This window comes from Nicotiana tabacum, chromosome 17, assembly GCF_000715075.1.
Source record: "Nicotiana tabacum cultivar K326 chromosome 17, ASM71507v2, whole genome shotgun sequence".
NCBI lineage: Eukaryota > Viridiplantae > Streptophyta > Magnoliopsida > Solanales > Solanaceae > Nicotiana > Nicotiana tabacum.
The window spans coordinates 144,686,012-144,704,690 of NC_134096.1; the positions used below are offsets into that span (position 1 = coordinate 144,686,012).

General features: G+C 36.1%; 2 protein-coding genes across 2 annotated transcripts; one reads left to right on the forward strand and one right to left on the reverse strand.

The window, feature by feature from the left end:
- Positions 1–10,992: 10,992 nt before the first annotated feature.
- On the forward strand, positions 10,993–12,372 carry LOC107771502 (UDP-glucosyltransferase 29-like). The gene has a single exon (XM_016590876.1). The coding sequence runs from the start codon at positions 10,993–10,995 to the stop codon at positions 12,370–12,372; it is 1,380 nt and encodes a 459-aa protein (XP_016446362.1).
- A 2,115-nt stretch (positions 12,373–14,487) lies between these two features.
- Positions 14,488–18,182, reverse strand: LOC107771501 (uncharacterized). The gene is made up of 3 exons (XM_016590875.2): positions 17,995–18,182; positions 15,703–15,850; positions 14,488–14,778 (listed from the first exon to the last, which is right to left on the reverse strand). Exons 1-3 carry the CDS (start codon positions 18,047–18,049, stop codon positions 14,700–14,702), a joined length of 282 nt encoding a protein of 93 aa, XP_016446361.1. The 5' UTR covers positions 18,050–18,182; the 3' UTR covers positions 14,488–14,699.
- Between the last annotated feature and the right edge of the window lie 497 nt (positions 18,183–18,679).

Sequence of the window (18,679 nt, forward strand, 5' to 3'; positions counted from 1 at the left end):
ACTGTTCTGACTCTCACAATAATGCCACGACAAAAGAGGTGTGTAGAAACTCATAACCACCTGCCAAAACAATAAATCATGGGGCCTCTTCACATGACAAGAACCATTACCTTATTCTGAACTGAATAACCATATTTTCTCTTTAATATACCCTACTTGAATCCGATCGCACCGATCTCAGGTCCAATGACCTCGTCTCACCCAGTACAAGTTACTCGGGTAATAAGCCACCTCAAACACTGTCTAAAATCTCATACAACGCCATCAAAGTGCCAACAAGCTACAACTTGAATATGACTCATAAGGAAAAACGAACTCCGATGAGGAACTACCCAGCCCGCGTAACGATAAAACGGACAACAGATGCTATAAACTTTTCTCGGAGACGAGAAACAAGACACACAAAAATAAGTATATGGAACCGTACTCAGCATCTCACTATTGCGGCGTACAACCCGATCCAAATATGACACGGTTGCGGCATGCAACCCGATCTAAGCATGACATTGTTTCGGCGCATAACCCGATCCATACAACATACCCGTGGAGGCATGACACCCGATCCAAACGATATACCCGTAGCGGCGTGCCACCTGATCCACACAACAACCAACAAGGAAACACACATCTTCCTTAATGCTTATACTTTACGAAATGCCCAAATATCGACCACAAACCCACCAAGTGTATAATATAACCCTGGGGAGATAGATAGCGCCATACGCTACAAAAACCCAAGCACGACTAAGGTGCAATAAATGACCTGCATCTCGAGAGCTTTCCTGCTCATATAACACCACAAGCTACACGGGATCACAAAACATGTACGAATAATCAAGCCGTCACACAACCCACATGGCATAATAGAGTATTACATGGAATAGCTGACGGCGGGAATAACTTCCAATGCCCGAAGACTCCTCCGTAAGCAATACTATGCCGAATGAACACATCCAATCTTACGTAGAGCACACATTCACATTAGACCCACCAATGGACCTCAAGCCGATTCTGATCATACTATACTAGGCCAACAACTTTTCAAGGATCCACAATGGCCCTATTCATGACACACACGAGCAGCTGTCCAATCCAGACCAAACTCCCATAGTCCACAACCAAATGACTAGAGCGCCTTTCAGGCATAAACTCTCACATTAGCTATAGTACCAGAATCTCCATACTTGGTTTCAATCCTTAACAATCAAGTGACTAACATGTCATACTTATACAAATCTCCCCGTGGGATACGCTCTCATGACCTTTCCCACCAGGTAGCAAAGTATGCACATCCATACCACCAACCGTACTAATTCCGTAAAGCAAATCAACACACAAAGCCTCTTACACAGGACACCGTTCTCAGGTGACACTAAAGAAAATGCTAGCTTACTATGAACATCTGGATTCTTCCCTGCTCATCCGAGCTCGTGACATTCTTATCAACACTAAGCCGCAACCTTGATCCTCAACTTCCAATTCCCATGCCGCTCACTACACCTATCACGCTGCAACGCGAGAGTACAAAAATTCATCATAACCCCTGAACTACTAGTAGAATAAATACTTCATTGGTTAGAAGCCTTTCACTTAACTCATTTCAGAAGAACCATTACAACACGCAACTGAATCCCTATAACCGCAGAAAATACAAACCTCGAGTTGTGGTCTAAATCGCCATAACTCTTCCCGGATCTATTTACACATACCAAGGCCATTTGAATCAAATACCTCCCAAATCAATCAAATTATGGTGGCTGTCAAGCCCGCACGTACAACCACCAACCACCTGTATAACTTGACGCGCCGAAGGAACTGATCATTATCACAATCATGCTGATTCAAACCATTACCAACCGACCCAACTTCCTCCAATTTACTCCTAACCTGCCTTAGAAATAATAATGGCTTCATTCAAAAAAAACATAACGAAACTCGATCAACACTCATCCCAAGTGACCCAAATCACGAGATCACATTGTCTCCATGCCCATGAACCATCTCATACCCTCACCAAGCGCACAATAGCATATCCAACTGGTACACTTATTCTGCAAGACCTTTCGTGAATCCGAAGCTATTTCTCCCATTCCTCCAATACTACCCCACAGACCCGATGATAACATAGAAAATTCCTTAAGTATTCTTCACACTCTACTGCAAAATCCCGATCTTCAGCCACACAACGAACCCAAAATCCTTAGGTATAGCACTTACATCCTTGAACCCATTAGAACCACTATTGAGAGTCACCCACTCTGACCTGGTCCCGAATATAATCAAATTCCAATGCTCTGTTAGCACATAAACACTCTCAAAGAAGCAACCAGATGAATTCTATTCCTTGTACATCACATCCACAAGAAGCATAAACTGTGAGTTTTCCCAAAACTTGCACATGAATCGATAAGGCAAAATATATCACACATTCATCAAGTTCTTTGCCCGAATTACCCCTGATATTTTCTTTTCTTAGTCATAAATGATCTACCAGTGCAACGATAACCAGAAACCGCAAGAGCAGACAACCACACGATCCAATCGTAGATGGTGGGCTCTCTCACTTATCTTTAAGCTACCATCACATAATGTAGAACCCACAAAGATTCCTCCTTCTCAATTACCATGATCTCGCACCGCCAACCCGCTAAATTTCTCGTTGTCTCTTGTTAAACTTTTCATGAACATTCCGAATTATCAGTCACAATCGCATATTCGACCTTCTACCGGTAGTAAGTAGAACTCTTCGTAGAACTTCATCGAAATCATGCAACCACTAACCTACCTACAGGAGATGACCCACATGTGGAATTCCATACTGATATCTTCCAATGACGCTGCACTGGGTACCAGTACTACAAAATCAGTAAACCCTCATGAGCCTATGCTCGTCCACCGGCTGTACAAGTCTGTTTATTCCCCTTAGACATCAACTGAAAGTCTGATAATACATTCCAAATTCGAAGTCACGTCGTATCCCATAACGATAATCAAGCTGTTACACCCTTAAACACTCCAAGCCAACTTCCTCCCGTCATATTCAACCTTCCTCAACACAGTAGCCACCATTCCAAATAAAATTCGTAGACCTAGTTACTATCCACGATGATCCCTAAATCGCTCTAAACTTTTCTCAAGGCATGTGGCTATCCTACCACAAAATCCATATGGTACTCTGCCACTCCCACTTCGGTTAAACCATCTCCTTTAAGCAACTTCTCGACCTCTGCTTTTCATATTTGACCTACTAGCAATTCAACCACCGCGAGAAACCTCCCACCATGTCCTTACTCATCATTCGCTGCCCAAATGCTGCCTCAAATCAAAACCCATCTCTGTAGCACCTGAACTAATAAATTGCTACCAACTCTAAGCCTCCTCGAAGATCATCTCTCTCGAGCCATGAGCATTAGAAACATTGATTCGATTCTGAAACCGCTACACACCGACATCTCTGACAACCACTTCTCAGGCACCATTTTACAACACCCTATCCCGAAGGCAAATAAAAAAAGACCATAACACCGGCGAACCTTAATGCGTTCAAACAAGGACGACGATACCACATCAGAAATGAGAATTTCACCATGTTCGAAAATATCAAGTCTCATTACTCCATCAACCAAATCCTGAACATTCATAGTGTGATTGCCTTTCCTCCGCTGGAATTAAATGCTGAACCTCTAAACCATGCACTGAAAAATCCTCATTTCGAGTCATTCACTGCCTCGACACATAAACAAGCACCCTACCATCATACCAACACTGCGCGATAACCACTTATGAATATCATAGCAATCCAGGCATAGCTTCAAAACTATATGCAATACTAATACATGGCTAAAACGATAGAACCCCCTTGCATAGGACAACGACAATAGCTTATTCGAATACGCAGGGAGATACATCATGCAATACATCTGTAGTACCACTGCAACTTTTCGATGCCCAATTGATAACAAGTGCTCAACATCGTGTAAGAGTGAGTAAGAAGGAAATGAAGGCATAAGCTCCAATGGAATCAAACCGCACGAAGAGGAATCAATAAGGAAGGTTCTCCTCACAGCCCTGTAACCTCTTGATGATAAGTACAGACGTCTCTGTACTGATCCACAAGATTCTACTAGACTTGCTCATAACTCGTGAGGCCTAAGTGAACCTAGAGCTCTGATACCAAGCTGTCTCGACCCAAAATTCACTATAGGTCATGATGGCGCCTAACGTCGCCGTCAAGCAAGCCAACGATGCTTAATCTACTTAGTTACTCATTTTATTATTTTTGAAATCATGAATCCCATTAAATAAGTAGAGTAAGGTCTGGAACTCGCAGAAAACCCGTGATTTTTATTTCCAACTTCCGTATAAAATATAAATTACAAGGTGAAATGATAGTAATTATGTAAACTACAATAATGAACATCCAGTAGGAACCCCCAAAATCTGGTATCACAAGTGCATGAGCATATACTAAGGAGTACAATAATGATACAATATTTGTCTGAAATACAAGTTAGACAGGAGAATATAAATAACTCTGATGGAGACTCTGTATGCTGCAGATCCTAACATGGAATACAGCTCACCGTAAAATCCCCACAACAGCCGCGTCCTTGCACCCAAAAAACCACCACACACATATATATACCTGCACAATAAGTGTAGCATGAGTACGTAAATCAACGCGTACCCAGTAAGTATCTAGCCTAACCCCAGACAAATAGTGACGAGGGGTCGACGCTGACACTTATTAGAGGTGCAATAAAGTAGTATGCTAAATCCTAAACATATATGAAGCACAACAGTAATAGTAGGATGAAATGGTAACCAGCATAATCTTTCAATTTTTTTTTAATGCTATAAACTTCTCAATATCGTATTCTATCTCAACAACTCGGATATCAAGTGCTAATATCAAATGAATAAGAAATACCATATAAAATGCAAGGTATCACTGGAAGAAAAATCTCGTGAATATTCGGATTGCTGGCGATATAACGCACGATTATGATTCGGCTACTAGCGATATAATGCACGATACTGCCGAGGTCGTTCGGCCCGATCCAGAATAATGTGTACACTGCTGAGGGTCGAGTGGCACGAACCATAGATGCATCTATTATACTGCCGAGGCGAATGGCCTGCTCCCATAAGAGTGTGGTACAAAATTCTGCCGAGGCGAACGACCCGATCTTATTAGAATAAGAAGCTTTAATGGTTCCTTGACTCCACTCATGAATATACGTGTGAGTTATGAAATTTAAGGAAAACTTTGCAATGAGTACGCACAACGCGGGAGAAATTCATAAGGGAAGCACAAATTATTCTACAGATTATCAAGTAGCTCGTCACATCTCTACAATAGCGAGTCTATCACCCTATGCAAGTCTAGTCTCAAGTCGTAACGCGAAATAAAGGAATTTAAACGAGCAAAGATAACTCAAATAGTACAATTATAGCATGGCGTGAACCTAAGTTTACCCGAACATAATCAGGAATTCTAGCATACGCACGGACACCCGTCACCTCATACGTGCGTAGCTCCCACAATATGTAGCATATAAGAACATAGCACCTATGGGATAAATTGCCCCTCACAGGGTTAGACATGAGACTTACCTCGCTCCGAAGTTCCATAACCGGCTCTAACGCCACTCTAACACCTCAAATCGATGCCCGTCGCTCCAAAACTAGTCAAATAATGTACAAACTAATAAAAATATACTCCAATGCTTACAATTTAACAATTTATAATGATTTTCATCTCCGCTCGAAAAGGTCAATAAAGTCAACCCTCGGGCCCACGTGCCCGGATTCCGAAAATTTCCGAAGATGAACATTACCCATGATACCACGAACTCAAATATGTAATTTATCCCTCATCCCATGTCCAATTTTGTGGTAAAAATTCAAAAATATAAATTCTAGGTTTTCTTTAAAATCTCACAATTTCCACCAATTTTCATGTTCAAATCCATATAAAATTCATGTATAGTTCATGTATTTAACTCACAATATGTAAAAGTCACTTACCTAGTGATGGATGACGAAAAAGCTCCTTCAAAGTCTCCCCAAGCTCGGCTCCCATGGATGATTTGAGATAAAATGAGCCAAAACCCATTTTTGTAATTTTATACACTGCCCAAACGACCTTCATCGCGAACGCGAAAATCACCTCGCATTCGCGAAGCACATCCAGCTTCAGCTCCAAAACTTTTCTACGCGAACGCGAAGTTTTACCAGCCCGCCTATCGCGAACGCGCCTGACTTTCCACGAACGTGAAGACCAAGTCAGCCACTAGGCCAGCTTCTTCTTCGCGAACGCGAACATCAAATCGCGAACACGGAGCCTTGCTCTCCAAGCCTTCGCGAACGCGAAGCAAAAAATTCCAGCAGCCATGATCCTTCTTCGCGAACGCGATAACCACTACGTGTTTGCGATGAACAATACCAGAACCAGCAACAACAGCAGCAGCAAAACATGGAGAAATGTCCCGAAACCATCTCGAAACACACCCGAGGCCCCCGGGACACAGTCCAATCGCACCAACAAGTCCCAAAATATGATACGAACTTGCTCGAGGCCTCAAATCACACCAAACAAAATCAAAACTACGAATCGACGATCGAAACATTTCTTTAAACTTTCAAACATTCAAACTTCAACGAACGCGTCCGAATCATACTTAAACATTCTGGAATGATGCCAAACTTTACGTACAAGTCACAAATCATGATACAAACATATTTCAAGGTTCGGAACCCCAAACGAATATCGATAACACCAAAGTCCACCTCAAACCAAACTTAAAAAATTCTAAAACCTTCAAAATGCCAACTTTTCACAATAAGCGCTGAAATACTCTCGGGCGACCCGATACTCAACCCGAACATTCGCCCAAGTCCGAAATTATCATACGAACCTATTAGAACCTTTTAATCTCGATTCCAAAATTGTTTACTCAAAAGTCAAATCTTAGTCAATTCTTTCAACTTAAAGGTTCCTAAATTAGAATTTTCCATCCGAATCAACTCTGAACTTCCTGAAATTCAACCTCGACCACGCGTATAAGTCATAATACATGAAGTGAAACTACTCAAGGCCTCAAACCGCTGAACGATACAGTAGAGCTCAAAACGATCGGTCGGGTCGTTACAGATCGGACGTGCAACTAGCCTGTTTTCATCTCACTTTTTGTGAGCATGAACTCACTATGGAATTACCAATTTTATTATTTATTTTTAAAAATTGGATCCATTTGTTAAGGACGTACACATTTTTATGGTAGACTAGTATTAGGGTACGTGCGATGCGCGTGAATCCTGTCTTAATGAGTATAAATTTATTTAAAAAATAATATTGAATTATAAAATAAAAGTGTATGTTCCTAAAGATGATATGAATATTGCTTGTGTATAATTAACTCAATAATTAAAGAAACTATCCCAGAAGTCCTCATCATTAATAATTCAACTTAAGATTTGTTCCAAGTTTGTAATTTCATAATTTCAGTTTCACGGGCAAGAACCTTAAAAATGTAAATAATCTTGAAGGATACAACTTATAACATATAAGCACATACGAACTTTAAATAACATAAAATCAAAGTGCAATAATAAACAAAAAAATACATTAAAAAAATAAAATAAAGCAAGCTAGTAAGAAAATATACAATTGAAAGCTACTGATAAACCCTCTCATGTTTAGCTAAATATATCATGGATTAAAAGTTAAAGAATCTAAAAAATTATCTTGGTATTTTGTGGCTTTTATTGATTTCTGCTCGACATTGCTCATAATTGTAAAAGAGCATTTAAAACTTTTGAAAGTTAAAAGTATAATATTGAATAAAATTATTGGTGCAGTATATTTTTAAAAAGTGATATCTACGTTATTGTCCAGGAACCCGTACCTCTTCTTTCTTAAATATTTTTATTCTTCTTTTATTTATTTTTTTAATCATTTATATATAACTTATGTGTAAGGCTTATACGAAGCGATATTTTAATAAATCTCTAAATATTATAAATTCTACATGGTTCGAATAAGAAAATAAATTAATAAGTAAAATTTAATTAATTTTAAGTTCTTAGATATTAAAAAAGTAATTAAATAACTATTAAATGAAGTGTTGCTTATAACATTTAACATAAAATTTGAGGGACTTTAGAATGTTTTTTGTGTGATAAAGATTAAGTTTGAAATGAAAATAAAAAGCATTAGTTTAAATTTTAGTATTTTATTCTAGGTAAATATTATTTTGTTAATAGTATTATATTGGATGGTAATACTCACGTTTTCTTATTTAATTAACCTGTTATGGTGAAGGCTAATAATTAGGACTTCTTAATTAGCTCAACAATAAAATATTTAATAACCAAAATTTTAGGTAGTTTAAATATCCTAAATATTAGAAAAGTAACTTAAATTACAATTATGTCCAATGTGAAATTTATTTTTAGAAGGTAAAAAAGTCGAATTAACATTTCACTAATGACCTTCATGCTTTTAATATAGTATAGATTTAGATTTAGATATAGATTTAACAAGTTTTGTAAGTTAACATGTGAGTGTGGAGAAAAGCTTTCTCCGTCCTTTTTTTTTTTTTTTTTTTTTGTATTGCACCAAGTTAATATCTGTCCAACAACAACAACAACAATAATGATCCGGTAAAATCTCACAAGTAGAGTGTGAGGAGGATAGTGTGTACGCAGACCTTACCCCTACCCCGATGGGGCAGAGAGGCTATTTCCGATAGACCCTCCGCTCAAGAAGACCAAAAAGACGAGAAGAGACAATATATCAATACCGTCAACAGAAACCATAGAAATAATAACAGCAACATAAGAACCAAAAATAAATGACATGCAGTAAGAATAACCAATAAATAGGGCCCAATGCTATGAAAAACGGAAGGATAAGGTGAACACAACATTAACCACTGGCCGTCTAAGATCAACCCTGTCAATTATTAATATCCCCTTTCTTTTTAATTTTTTCTTTTGTACGTATCACAAGATTTATCAATAGAATTCCCCTAATAGATGGTTTGTTCATTAACGGATAATAATTACTCCCTTCGTTTTTACACTATTTTCTTATTAGTCCGTTTCAAAACGTTTGGCACATTCCTATATTTTCTTAATGAAAAATTTTTATAACCAGACAAATGCTATGGTTTTTTAAGACCACAACTTTTTAAAGTTTTATAGTCACACAAATATTATGGCATATTTAAAATCACAAGTTTCAGAAGTCTTTATTTCTTTATTAAACTTTCAAACTAAGACCAACAAATTAAAAGGGACGGAGTATATAAATATAAGAGTACTCACCTATATATTTTCTATGAAGTTAATTTCATATTTTAGCCATCGCTTAAAGAAATGTTCTAACACTATTGACCCATACACCTTTCAAAATATGACCGACTACTTCCAACATTTTGATAAGTTAAATATTCTTGGCGTTTGTAATGTTAATTATAATTTGACGGTTCATCTTCGTATATTAGGACGATATCCAACTTTTTTGACCTGGACAAATAATTCACCATACTAACGAATTACATTGATTATTCACAAAACTTATATTTTATTATTTAGGTATATTTATTTATTGAAATATTTGTTTCTATAATATTCATATTATTACAAAAATCATATAATATATAAGTTAGTGCTTACGTGCAACGCATGTGACGAGAGACTAGTACTATAGAAGCACGCCTACAACTTGGATATACAGCATTTCAGGATTTTAGAGAAGTTTGTGACCTAATTTTTCCTTCAAAAACTCTGTTTCTTCTTCATTGATTTATTTCCTTGCGTTGGCCAGTATAATTATTCTTGACTTAACTATGTCAAGTGGTGTTACTTTTTGGAATAGAAATATATACAAATCTGATCTCAAGATTAAGGGAATATACTAACATAATGTTTTTAGTACTGAAAAGGTATTCCTTAAAATTCTAAAGATTCTATTGGAACGAAACCAAGGTGAATTTAAAAATTTATTGTTATTATTTCCTTAAAAATAAAATAAGAAGTATGAAAATCATATATGTAGCTCACTGCCCGTTTATTCTAACTTTTAATTACAAATCCTATATATAGGAGAATTACACCTAACTTTCTCGAAGTTCTGACTTATAATAACGCACATCCTCTTTTGGTTTGTACATATATACATTAGGCAAACGCAGTAATTTTCTTTCATATTTTGTGTAAAAAAAAATTACATTATAATGTATACGTTGATAAGCTTATACCCCTTATGTTTAACGGGGTTGTTTTTTTTCTTTCTCGGTAATAAGATTTTATTTTATCTGATCTAACTTTTTTCTCACTGGATGCATAATTTAACTCTTTCATCCCACTTGGCTTGTCTGAATTAGAAAGAAATCCCACTTTGCTTCTGTAAATAATTGTGCCACATAAAAAACACTAATGAAGAATAAAGTTTAAAAATTTGAGAAATGAAAAACGACAGAATATAAAAGAAAAGATTATTTCTACTCTTTTAAAATCTTGTCTATATATAAACACTTGGAAATCTAGGGTTCTATTTATATTTATGGATTGATTTCCGAGTACGTTAAGTTTACCTTTTTTTTAGTACATAAGGTATTACCACCTAAACAAAATAACTACCATATATAGGTTCCCAATTAGCATAGTTACCAGAAATAAAAAAGGAAAAGAAATCCAGTTATAAAAGAAACTGAAAAGGAAGAGGAAGAAATACAAGAAAGTGGAACAACGCAAAAGGAAAGTGAACCATGCAGATATTATACGTATACCAAAAATATATAGTCGCATTTTCCTTCTACGTGTTTGTGCATTAAACACTTATAGATCTTCCAATATTTTCCAACTTACCATACAATGAACTTGTTGATAAACTATAAATATAACTCCATATCAATCCCTTTTTGCATGCCAAAAAGTTGTGAGAAGAATTAAGTTTGAGAAAGAAAAAAAATTCAAGAAATCATGAATGGTTTTATGGATAATCAAAAACCACTTCGAGTTTTGATGTTTCCATGGTTGGGCTATGGCCATATCTCTCCCTTCTTAGAGTTAGCCAAAAAGCTCAGCCAAAGAAACTTCACTATTTACTTGTGTTCTACGCCAATAAACCTAAGCTCTATTAAGAAAAACCTTAGCCCAGAATTTTCACCATCAATCCAATTCTTGGAACTTAATCTCCAAACTTTACCTAATCTTCCTCCTTGTCACCACACCACAAATGGTCTCCCACCTCATCTTATGAACACTCTCAAAGAAGCTTTTGACTTAGCCAGTCCTGATTTTACCCTAATCTTGAAAACCCTAAAACCTGATTTATTGATTTATGATTTTCTCCAACCTTGGGCTCCAAAGGCTGCTGCTGAGTTAAAAATCCCTGCTGTTGAATTTATTAGTAGTAGCGCTACAATGACTTCTTATATGTTGCATGTGTTCAACAACCCAGGTATAAAATTTCCCTTCTCGTCTATTTGTTATCGTGACTATGAGATGGCTCGTATAGAGAAAGATGAATCATCTATGCCTGTGGAAAAGCTTGAGGAAGATAAGAAGCGAGTTAGAGATTGTTTTTACCTATCTAGTGATCTTGTTTTGATAAAAAGTTTTAAGGAGATTGAGGGTAAGTATAGTGATTATATCACTAATTTAACTGGGAAAAAAGTTGTACCACTTGGTCCATTAGTTCAAGAACCTACTATTGATGATGGAGAATCAGAGTTAATAACATGGTTGAATGAAAAGGAGGAGAAATCCACAATTTTTGTATCTTTTGGAAGTGAATATTTTTTGTCCAAGGAAGATTTATTGGAGATTGCTTATGGGTTGGAAAAGAGTAAGGTGAATTTTATATGGCCTATAAGGTTCCAAAAAGGGGAAGATCTTGAACTTGAAGAGGCATTACCTAAAGGGTTTTTCAATAGGGTAGGGAATAGGGGAAACGTTTTTAAAGGATGGGCACCACAGGCAAAAATCTTGGAGCATTCAAGTATTGGCGGATTTGTGAGTCATTGCGGATGGAGTTCTGTAATGGAAAGCATGAAATATGGTGTTCCAATTATCGCTATGCCAATGCATATTGATCAACCAGTTAATTCTAGGCTTGTTGAAGAGGTTGGTATTGCTGTGGAAGTTGTGAGGGATAGTAATGCAAAACTTCATAGAGAGGAAGTTGCAGCCATAATCAACCAAGTGGTGGTGGAGAAGGATGGTGAATTTGTGAGGCAAAAGGCAAGGGATATGAAGGAAATGCTTCGTTCCAAAGGAGATGAAGAAATTGAAGAAGTTGCAAAGGAGTTGGAAAAGCTTTGTGCTAAGAAAACTCACTGTTCTATCGAAGCTCTTTAGCTTGTTAGTAAAGATTAATTAATTTAGCTTCTACTATTTTATTTAGATGCTTATATAGTATAGTAGCTAGGGTGTTTTTGTTGCTTTATTAGTTAGAATCAAATCGTACTAGCTAGTCTTGTTCACATGTTTTTTCATATGTTGGACAACCTACTATTATAAATTAGTCTTTATTTCCTACTATTTTAATTCCATGATCCAACAATATGGCCGTTCATAAGATGAATTTTTCGGTGAAAGCTTCTTTTCTTACTATTTCTGTAATTTAGGTTCTTGTGGTTATAGTAGAAATAGTTCAATAATTGTATCGAGAGATGCATGGAATGTTTTTCAGCAACATTGTCCTTTTCTCCTCAAAGTCGAACAAGTAGATGGAAAAAATCAGAATAAAATTAACGGAAAAGGGCCAAAAATGCTGTTGAACTATCTGAAATAGCTCAAAAATGCCCTCCGTTTGTTTTTGGTACCAAAAATATCTCCGCCGTCTATATTTTGGATCACAAATGCCCTTAAACATTTAGTCTTGTCATTGAAGGTGACATGGCAGTCCAACTGGTTAGATTTGCTTACATGGCCATCCACCTAAGCAATCCAACATGGCAAAATTATTTTTTCGGAAAAATTATTTTTTCGAAATTTTTTTTAAAATACAAAATCAACACTTATTCCGAAAAAAGTAAAAAAAAATCTCCGAAAAAATAATTTTCCGAAAAAAATATTTTCCCATTTTTTAAAATACAAAATCAACACTAATTCCGAAAAAAGTAAAAACAATTCCCAGAAAAATTATTTTTCGAAAAAATAATATTTCCGAAATTTTTTACTTTTTTCAGAATAAGTATTGATTTTGTATTTTAATAAAAATTTCCGAAATAAATAATTTTCCGGAAAGTGTTGATTTTGTTGTCCAAATGCCATTAAACCGTTATATATTTTTTCGGAAAAATTATTTATTTCAGAAATTTTTATTAAAATACAAAATCAATACTTTTTCCGAAAAAAGTAAAAAATATTCCGAAAAAATTATTTTTCGGAAAAATAAAAAAAAATCCGGAAAAAATAAAATTATTTTTTCAGAAAATAATTTTTCCGGAATTGTTTTTACTTTTTTTCGGAATAAGTGTTGATTTTGTATTTTTTTAAAAATTCCAAAAAAAATATTTTTTTTCCGAAAAAATAATTTTGCCATGTTGGATTGCTTAGGTGGATGGTCATGTAAGCAAATCTAACCCAGTTGGACTACCATGTCACCTTCAATGACAAGACTAACAGTTTAAGGGCATTTGTGGTCCAAAGTATAGACGACATGGATATTTTTGGTACAAAAAACAAACGAATGACATTTTTGAACTATTTGAGATAGTTCAAGAACATTTTTGGCTCTTTACCATAAAATTAATCCGTTCACATATAGGTTAAGAAAGGGTCCCTCTAGTCTCTAGACTTGGGAACATCTCGTGCGTGATAAGAAAATAGGCCTAAGAAATAGTAATTATTTTTTATTTTTCCTCGCCAAACACACATTCGTCTTGTCAAAGAGAGCCATTTCTTTTCATGTCCAAGTATCCGAGATGTATTAATAGAATGATAAAATAGTACTTCCTCCGTTTCAATTTAGATGAAATATTTAGCTTATCGCTCAAACAGAGTGAAGTTTGACTAACATTTTAAAATATATTTTTCTATCATATTAACATGAGAAAAATTGTAACTAATAATACTTTTCGTATAGTTTTTGAATATCTAAATTTTAATTTTAAAATATTGAAATGAATTAATCAAATGTAAATTCAAAGTTTAGTTAAATTAACTCTCGATAAGCGAAATGCGTCATCTAAATTGAAACAAAGGGAGTACTATGTTTCCTCGTTTGCGCCGTGGTAGCACATAACTTGTTTGAACACAAATCTATATTGAACATTGTGTCAAACTAGCTATCTTTTCTTGTATTAACGTTTAAGACCAGTCCACATGCTATGTTGGAGACACTCTGTGTAAACCCATCTGCTCAAACTTTGATCATAGCAAACTGCCCACTGTATTAGCGGAAGTACCTTCGAGCTGACCAGGATACTAATGTCACAATTAACGAAATCCCAACTCTGGAGCAACATATAATAATCTCATCCCAGAAATGACTTGCATAATACGAAGCCCACTTATTCCTTTTCAAGTAAAGAAAAAAAAAATCAAATATTCTTCTTCTAATTCCAGTACAACATGACTGAGCAGAAACCACTCTAATTCCAGTATAACTTGACCAAGCAGAAAGTAGGTACAATGACAATGTTTAGAGCTACAAACTGAAAGTACCAAGAAAGTGAAACTCAAGCTCTAGGTGGTTCCTTCCCGTCTTGTTGAAGCATGTATTCTTTCTTCATTTCTTCCAAAACAGAGTCATTTGTACTGCATGAACAGGAAACAAGGGGAAAAAAATAGAACATCAGAGTGCATCACGAAATTTAAGCGCTAAAATATTACAATAACATGTTGACTGCCCAATGGATTTAGTTTGGTCGCGGAGATAAAGGGGTACAGTCCTCGGAAATCATTTATCCTGCCTCTGGTTTGTTCATTGAGTAGCTGAGGATTAGATGATGGTCTATTGGTCTCTAATACACCTACATTTGTTTTGAAACAAAATTTTGCCTATAAACTTGAAATTCCCCTTTGAATTACGGGTCAAAGAAATAATTTTACCCCTATTACATGTTCTGCCCCCCAATACCCATGGTTAACTTTTTTTCCCTTTAGGGTTTTTTCTGCTTTGGGTTGCAAGTCTAGTTCAAACCTGAGGGCATAATTGTCAAAAATAACTTAATTCTAACCGCTCCGTACTTTCAAAATGTCAAACATATTCAAAATATCAATTTACTTGCTTAGTCACACCTTATCTCAAAGGGATGCCATGGCCTAAGCTTGAGTGCATCTTAAGTTTTTTTTTTTTTTTTTTTAATTAAGTAATAAGCCTCCTATGGTTTATCTTAAGTTTTAACACACCTGTCATGAACAATGCTTCTAAAATAAGCATTCTAAGTTTTCAGAAGATCACCCATCGATAATGGGCAAAGTTGATTGTTAGAAGATTTGTCAGCTCGAACTTCCAGTATTCACATTTGGGTACATAACTATTTGAACCTTGCAGTTAAGCTCAGTTTCTCTTGAGGACTTATTCAAAGAAAATCTGTCATCAGATCGTGGGAAAATTGCAGGCAAGTTAATGGAAGACAAAGATGTCATGATAACCAAAATGAGAGCAAATAGTTGCTGAACATATTTAGACGTAACTAAAGATGAAAGAACAAGTTGAATCAAAGATGAGGAACATACTACTGATGGAGGCACCCATTTAATTCTTTAGCTTGTTTGCGGCACTGCCAAACAACAGATAATGTTCTTCCTGAGGCACATTCAGCATACTTTGCAGTGTAGTGATTGCATTGTTGAAGTGCTTTCTGCTTCATTTTACTGCGCAAAGCTGAATTATTGATGCATAAAACATTCAAGTTAAGGAATATGACTGAAAGATAAATTTATTTTTTCATGACAGTAGCTGAAAAACAGCGGACAACAATACATAAGGGAACTGCCATTTAAGGTATAAATATAAGTCATATTTGTCAGGTAAAAACAGGCATAAAAATGTCAAACAGACATGGTCCTGACTATGTAACAGGAAGCTTTTGCGAAAGTATGAATGACAAACTTTTATCCAACTCTGTTGGACCAAATAATGTGGCAAGACATAAGTTGGAAAAGTGAACTAAAAGCTTTGTTCTTTTGAGCGTCTAGATCCAAGCAAGGACAACTGCTTGCATCACATGTCAAGACACCAAAAAACAAAAGCAACCAGATATTCTTGGCACATCTCAATCTAAATCAAAATTGGGCGCTAACATGGACAGTGATGATTCAAATAGCGGACCCGAATTGCTATGTTGTTTTATTTCTCTGCTTCTGGATGACCAGAAAGAATGAATAGGACTCTAAACCAATAACAACCCTATCAAAACGAAAACTTCCTCAACGTTTAGAGGAAACAATCACAGAGAGAAACAAACTAAGCACTTAATGTGGAGGGTTGAAGATGATATAGAGTGTTCTTGAGGAACATCAATAATGGACAACACAAGAATACCTAAAATAGTTTCACAACCAACAAATTAAATTTTAAAGGCTTGAAAGTGGAAAATCATCTTTCTTCTTCATTTAGTAAATGAGGCTTACAAATTTGATAATGTCCCTGTCCTATAACAAGGTAGTTACGTGGAGTCTTGCTTAACAAATCTACCTTCAATTCGTCAAAACGAGCCACTTTGTACCTTATACTAAACAAATTACCAAATCAAACATATTTTTGTGTAAGCCCACTGCATTTCTTACCCACACTCTATTTCTATAACATGTCATCCTAAGACCCCTCAAACTACCCTAATCATGTTATATTAGTAATGGCAATGGGCATGCTGGCTGCTTAGCAGGTCTGGCTTTCCCTGCAATAATCCTTTTCCAGCACTACCTTGCATCCCTGGCAAGCACTTTGTCCAGCTCAGTACTAACCGTGCACTCTCCCTGCAATTTTAGTAATCTTTACAAATATTCTGGTTATTGTCTTTCCTTCATCTCCTCCTTGCAGTTACAACATAAAGTTTCACTCACATTCCTTACAAGAGCACGTGAGAATCCATACCTAAACTAAAGAAATGTACCTAGTAAGGTAAGGAAAAAAAAAGAGTGAAGCAATTGTAGACAAGGTGTACGACTGTGGCAGAGCAGATTCCATTTTTGCCTCCGTCCTCTCGCTCTTCCTGATTCTCACCCATCACCTCCTTATTGAATCTCTAGTGGTAATTTTACCCTAATTCCACACAACCTTGCAAACAACAACAACAACAACAACAACAACCCAGTATAATCCCACTAGTGGGGTCTGGGGAGGGTAGTGTGTACGCAGACTTTACCCCTACCATGAGGTAGAGAGGTTGTTTCCAATAGACCCTCGGCATCCTTCCCTGCAAGAACTCCCCACCTTGCTCTTGGGTTGACTCGAACTCACAACCTCTTGGTTGGAAGTGGAGGTTGCTTACCATCAGAGCAACCCCTCTTGTCACCCACACACAACCTTGCAACCTCCTATAAATTCTTTAACCGGAAAAACTACAATGGAGGAGGAGATTATGTCCTTGATAAGCAATATAAAACGTAATGAAACAAATAAAACTCTAAGGAGAACTGCGGACATATAGTGCCATATATCAGCAAGTAGTCCTTCTGCCTCATACCATTGAGATACCACAAAAATTACTCAAACAGAACTTAGGCCAACAACTCCAGCTTTCCAAATGGTTTATTAGAAAATTAAACAGATGTGGAAAATGAATTGTGGAATATGGAGGTGATTAAACAATTGTTTTTTGCCATTTGAAGCTCACATTTGAGACTCGACTTGAACTGCATAAAGTATGAGCAATTTTTACAATATATACATTTGTACAAAAATGGCATTCATTTCCACAAAGTAGTAATGGGTGCGGTTGTATCCTACGCCTACTTGATGCTTCACAAATGACAATATATATGATTAGTGTACATGACTAATTAGGGGTTTAAGATCAAATGTACCTTCTTCGACCTTCTTCTTGACGTGATTTTCTCGGGCTTCCTGCACGTATCCCATTGCGATATCCCTGTAGATGATTCGCCCAAAGCAATTCTTGCCGGTGGCTCCGTTCGATAATCGGAATTCGGACTTCACAACTCTCGTCTCTCTGAAATGGAGACAGTGCACTTCTAGTTATAGTTTGACCCCTTCAACTTTTTGGAATGATTTGATAACACCTCTAAGAGTTAAATAGCACAAGAGAGACCAATTTGTAATTTCAAGTTTCAGTTTTTCCTTTTATTTGGTTTTGATTCAAATCCTCGTTCAAATAAAGTGGGCGTTTATACATAAGAATTGTAAAATTTCGGAAAAAAATGAATTTTTTTTAAAGTGAAAAATGGTATTTGAAAATTAGAGTTGTGTTTGGACATGAATACCATTTGGAGCTGTTTTTGAATTTTTGTGAGTGATTTGAAGTGAAAATTTTAAAAAATAACTTTTTGGAGTTATTCAAATTTTCGAAAAATTCCGAAAACAGTGAATACGAAAAAAGTGAACTTTTTTCAAATTTTTTTTTTCTTGTGGCCAAACGGGCCCAAATATGAGTTTGTCTAAATAAAATGAAAGATCCATCCATAAGACTAAATTTAATGTAAAATGCAACTATAAATAGTTTGAGTTCAATATTGTTTTTTATTTAAGAGG

What these genes read in the sequence shown, in the direction of transcription:
- LOC107771502 (XM_016590876.1), top strand. Translation starts at nt 10,993, where the DNA reads ATGAATGGTTTTATGGATAATCAAAAACCACTTCGAGTTTTGATGTTT.
- LOC107771501 (XM_016590875.2), bottom strand. Translation starts at nt 18,049, where the DNA reads ATGGGATACGTGCAGGAAGCCCGAGAAAATCACGTCAAGAAGAAGGTC. An exon ending in CAAGAAGAAGGTCGAAGAAG is followed by an intron (nt 15,851 to 17,994) that starts GTACATTTGATC and finishes TCAATAATTCAG; the next exon opens with CTTTGCGCAGTAAAATGAAG. An exon ending in AATGGGTGCCTCCATCAGTA is followed by an intron (nt 14,779 to 15,702) that starts GTATGTTCCTCA and finishes CTGTTCATGCAG; the next exon opens with TACAAATGACTCTGTTTTGG.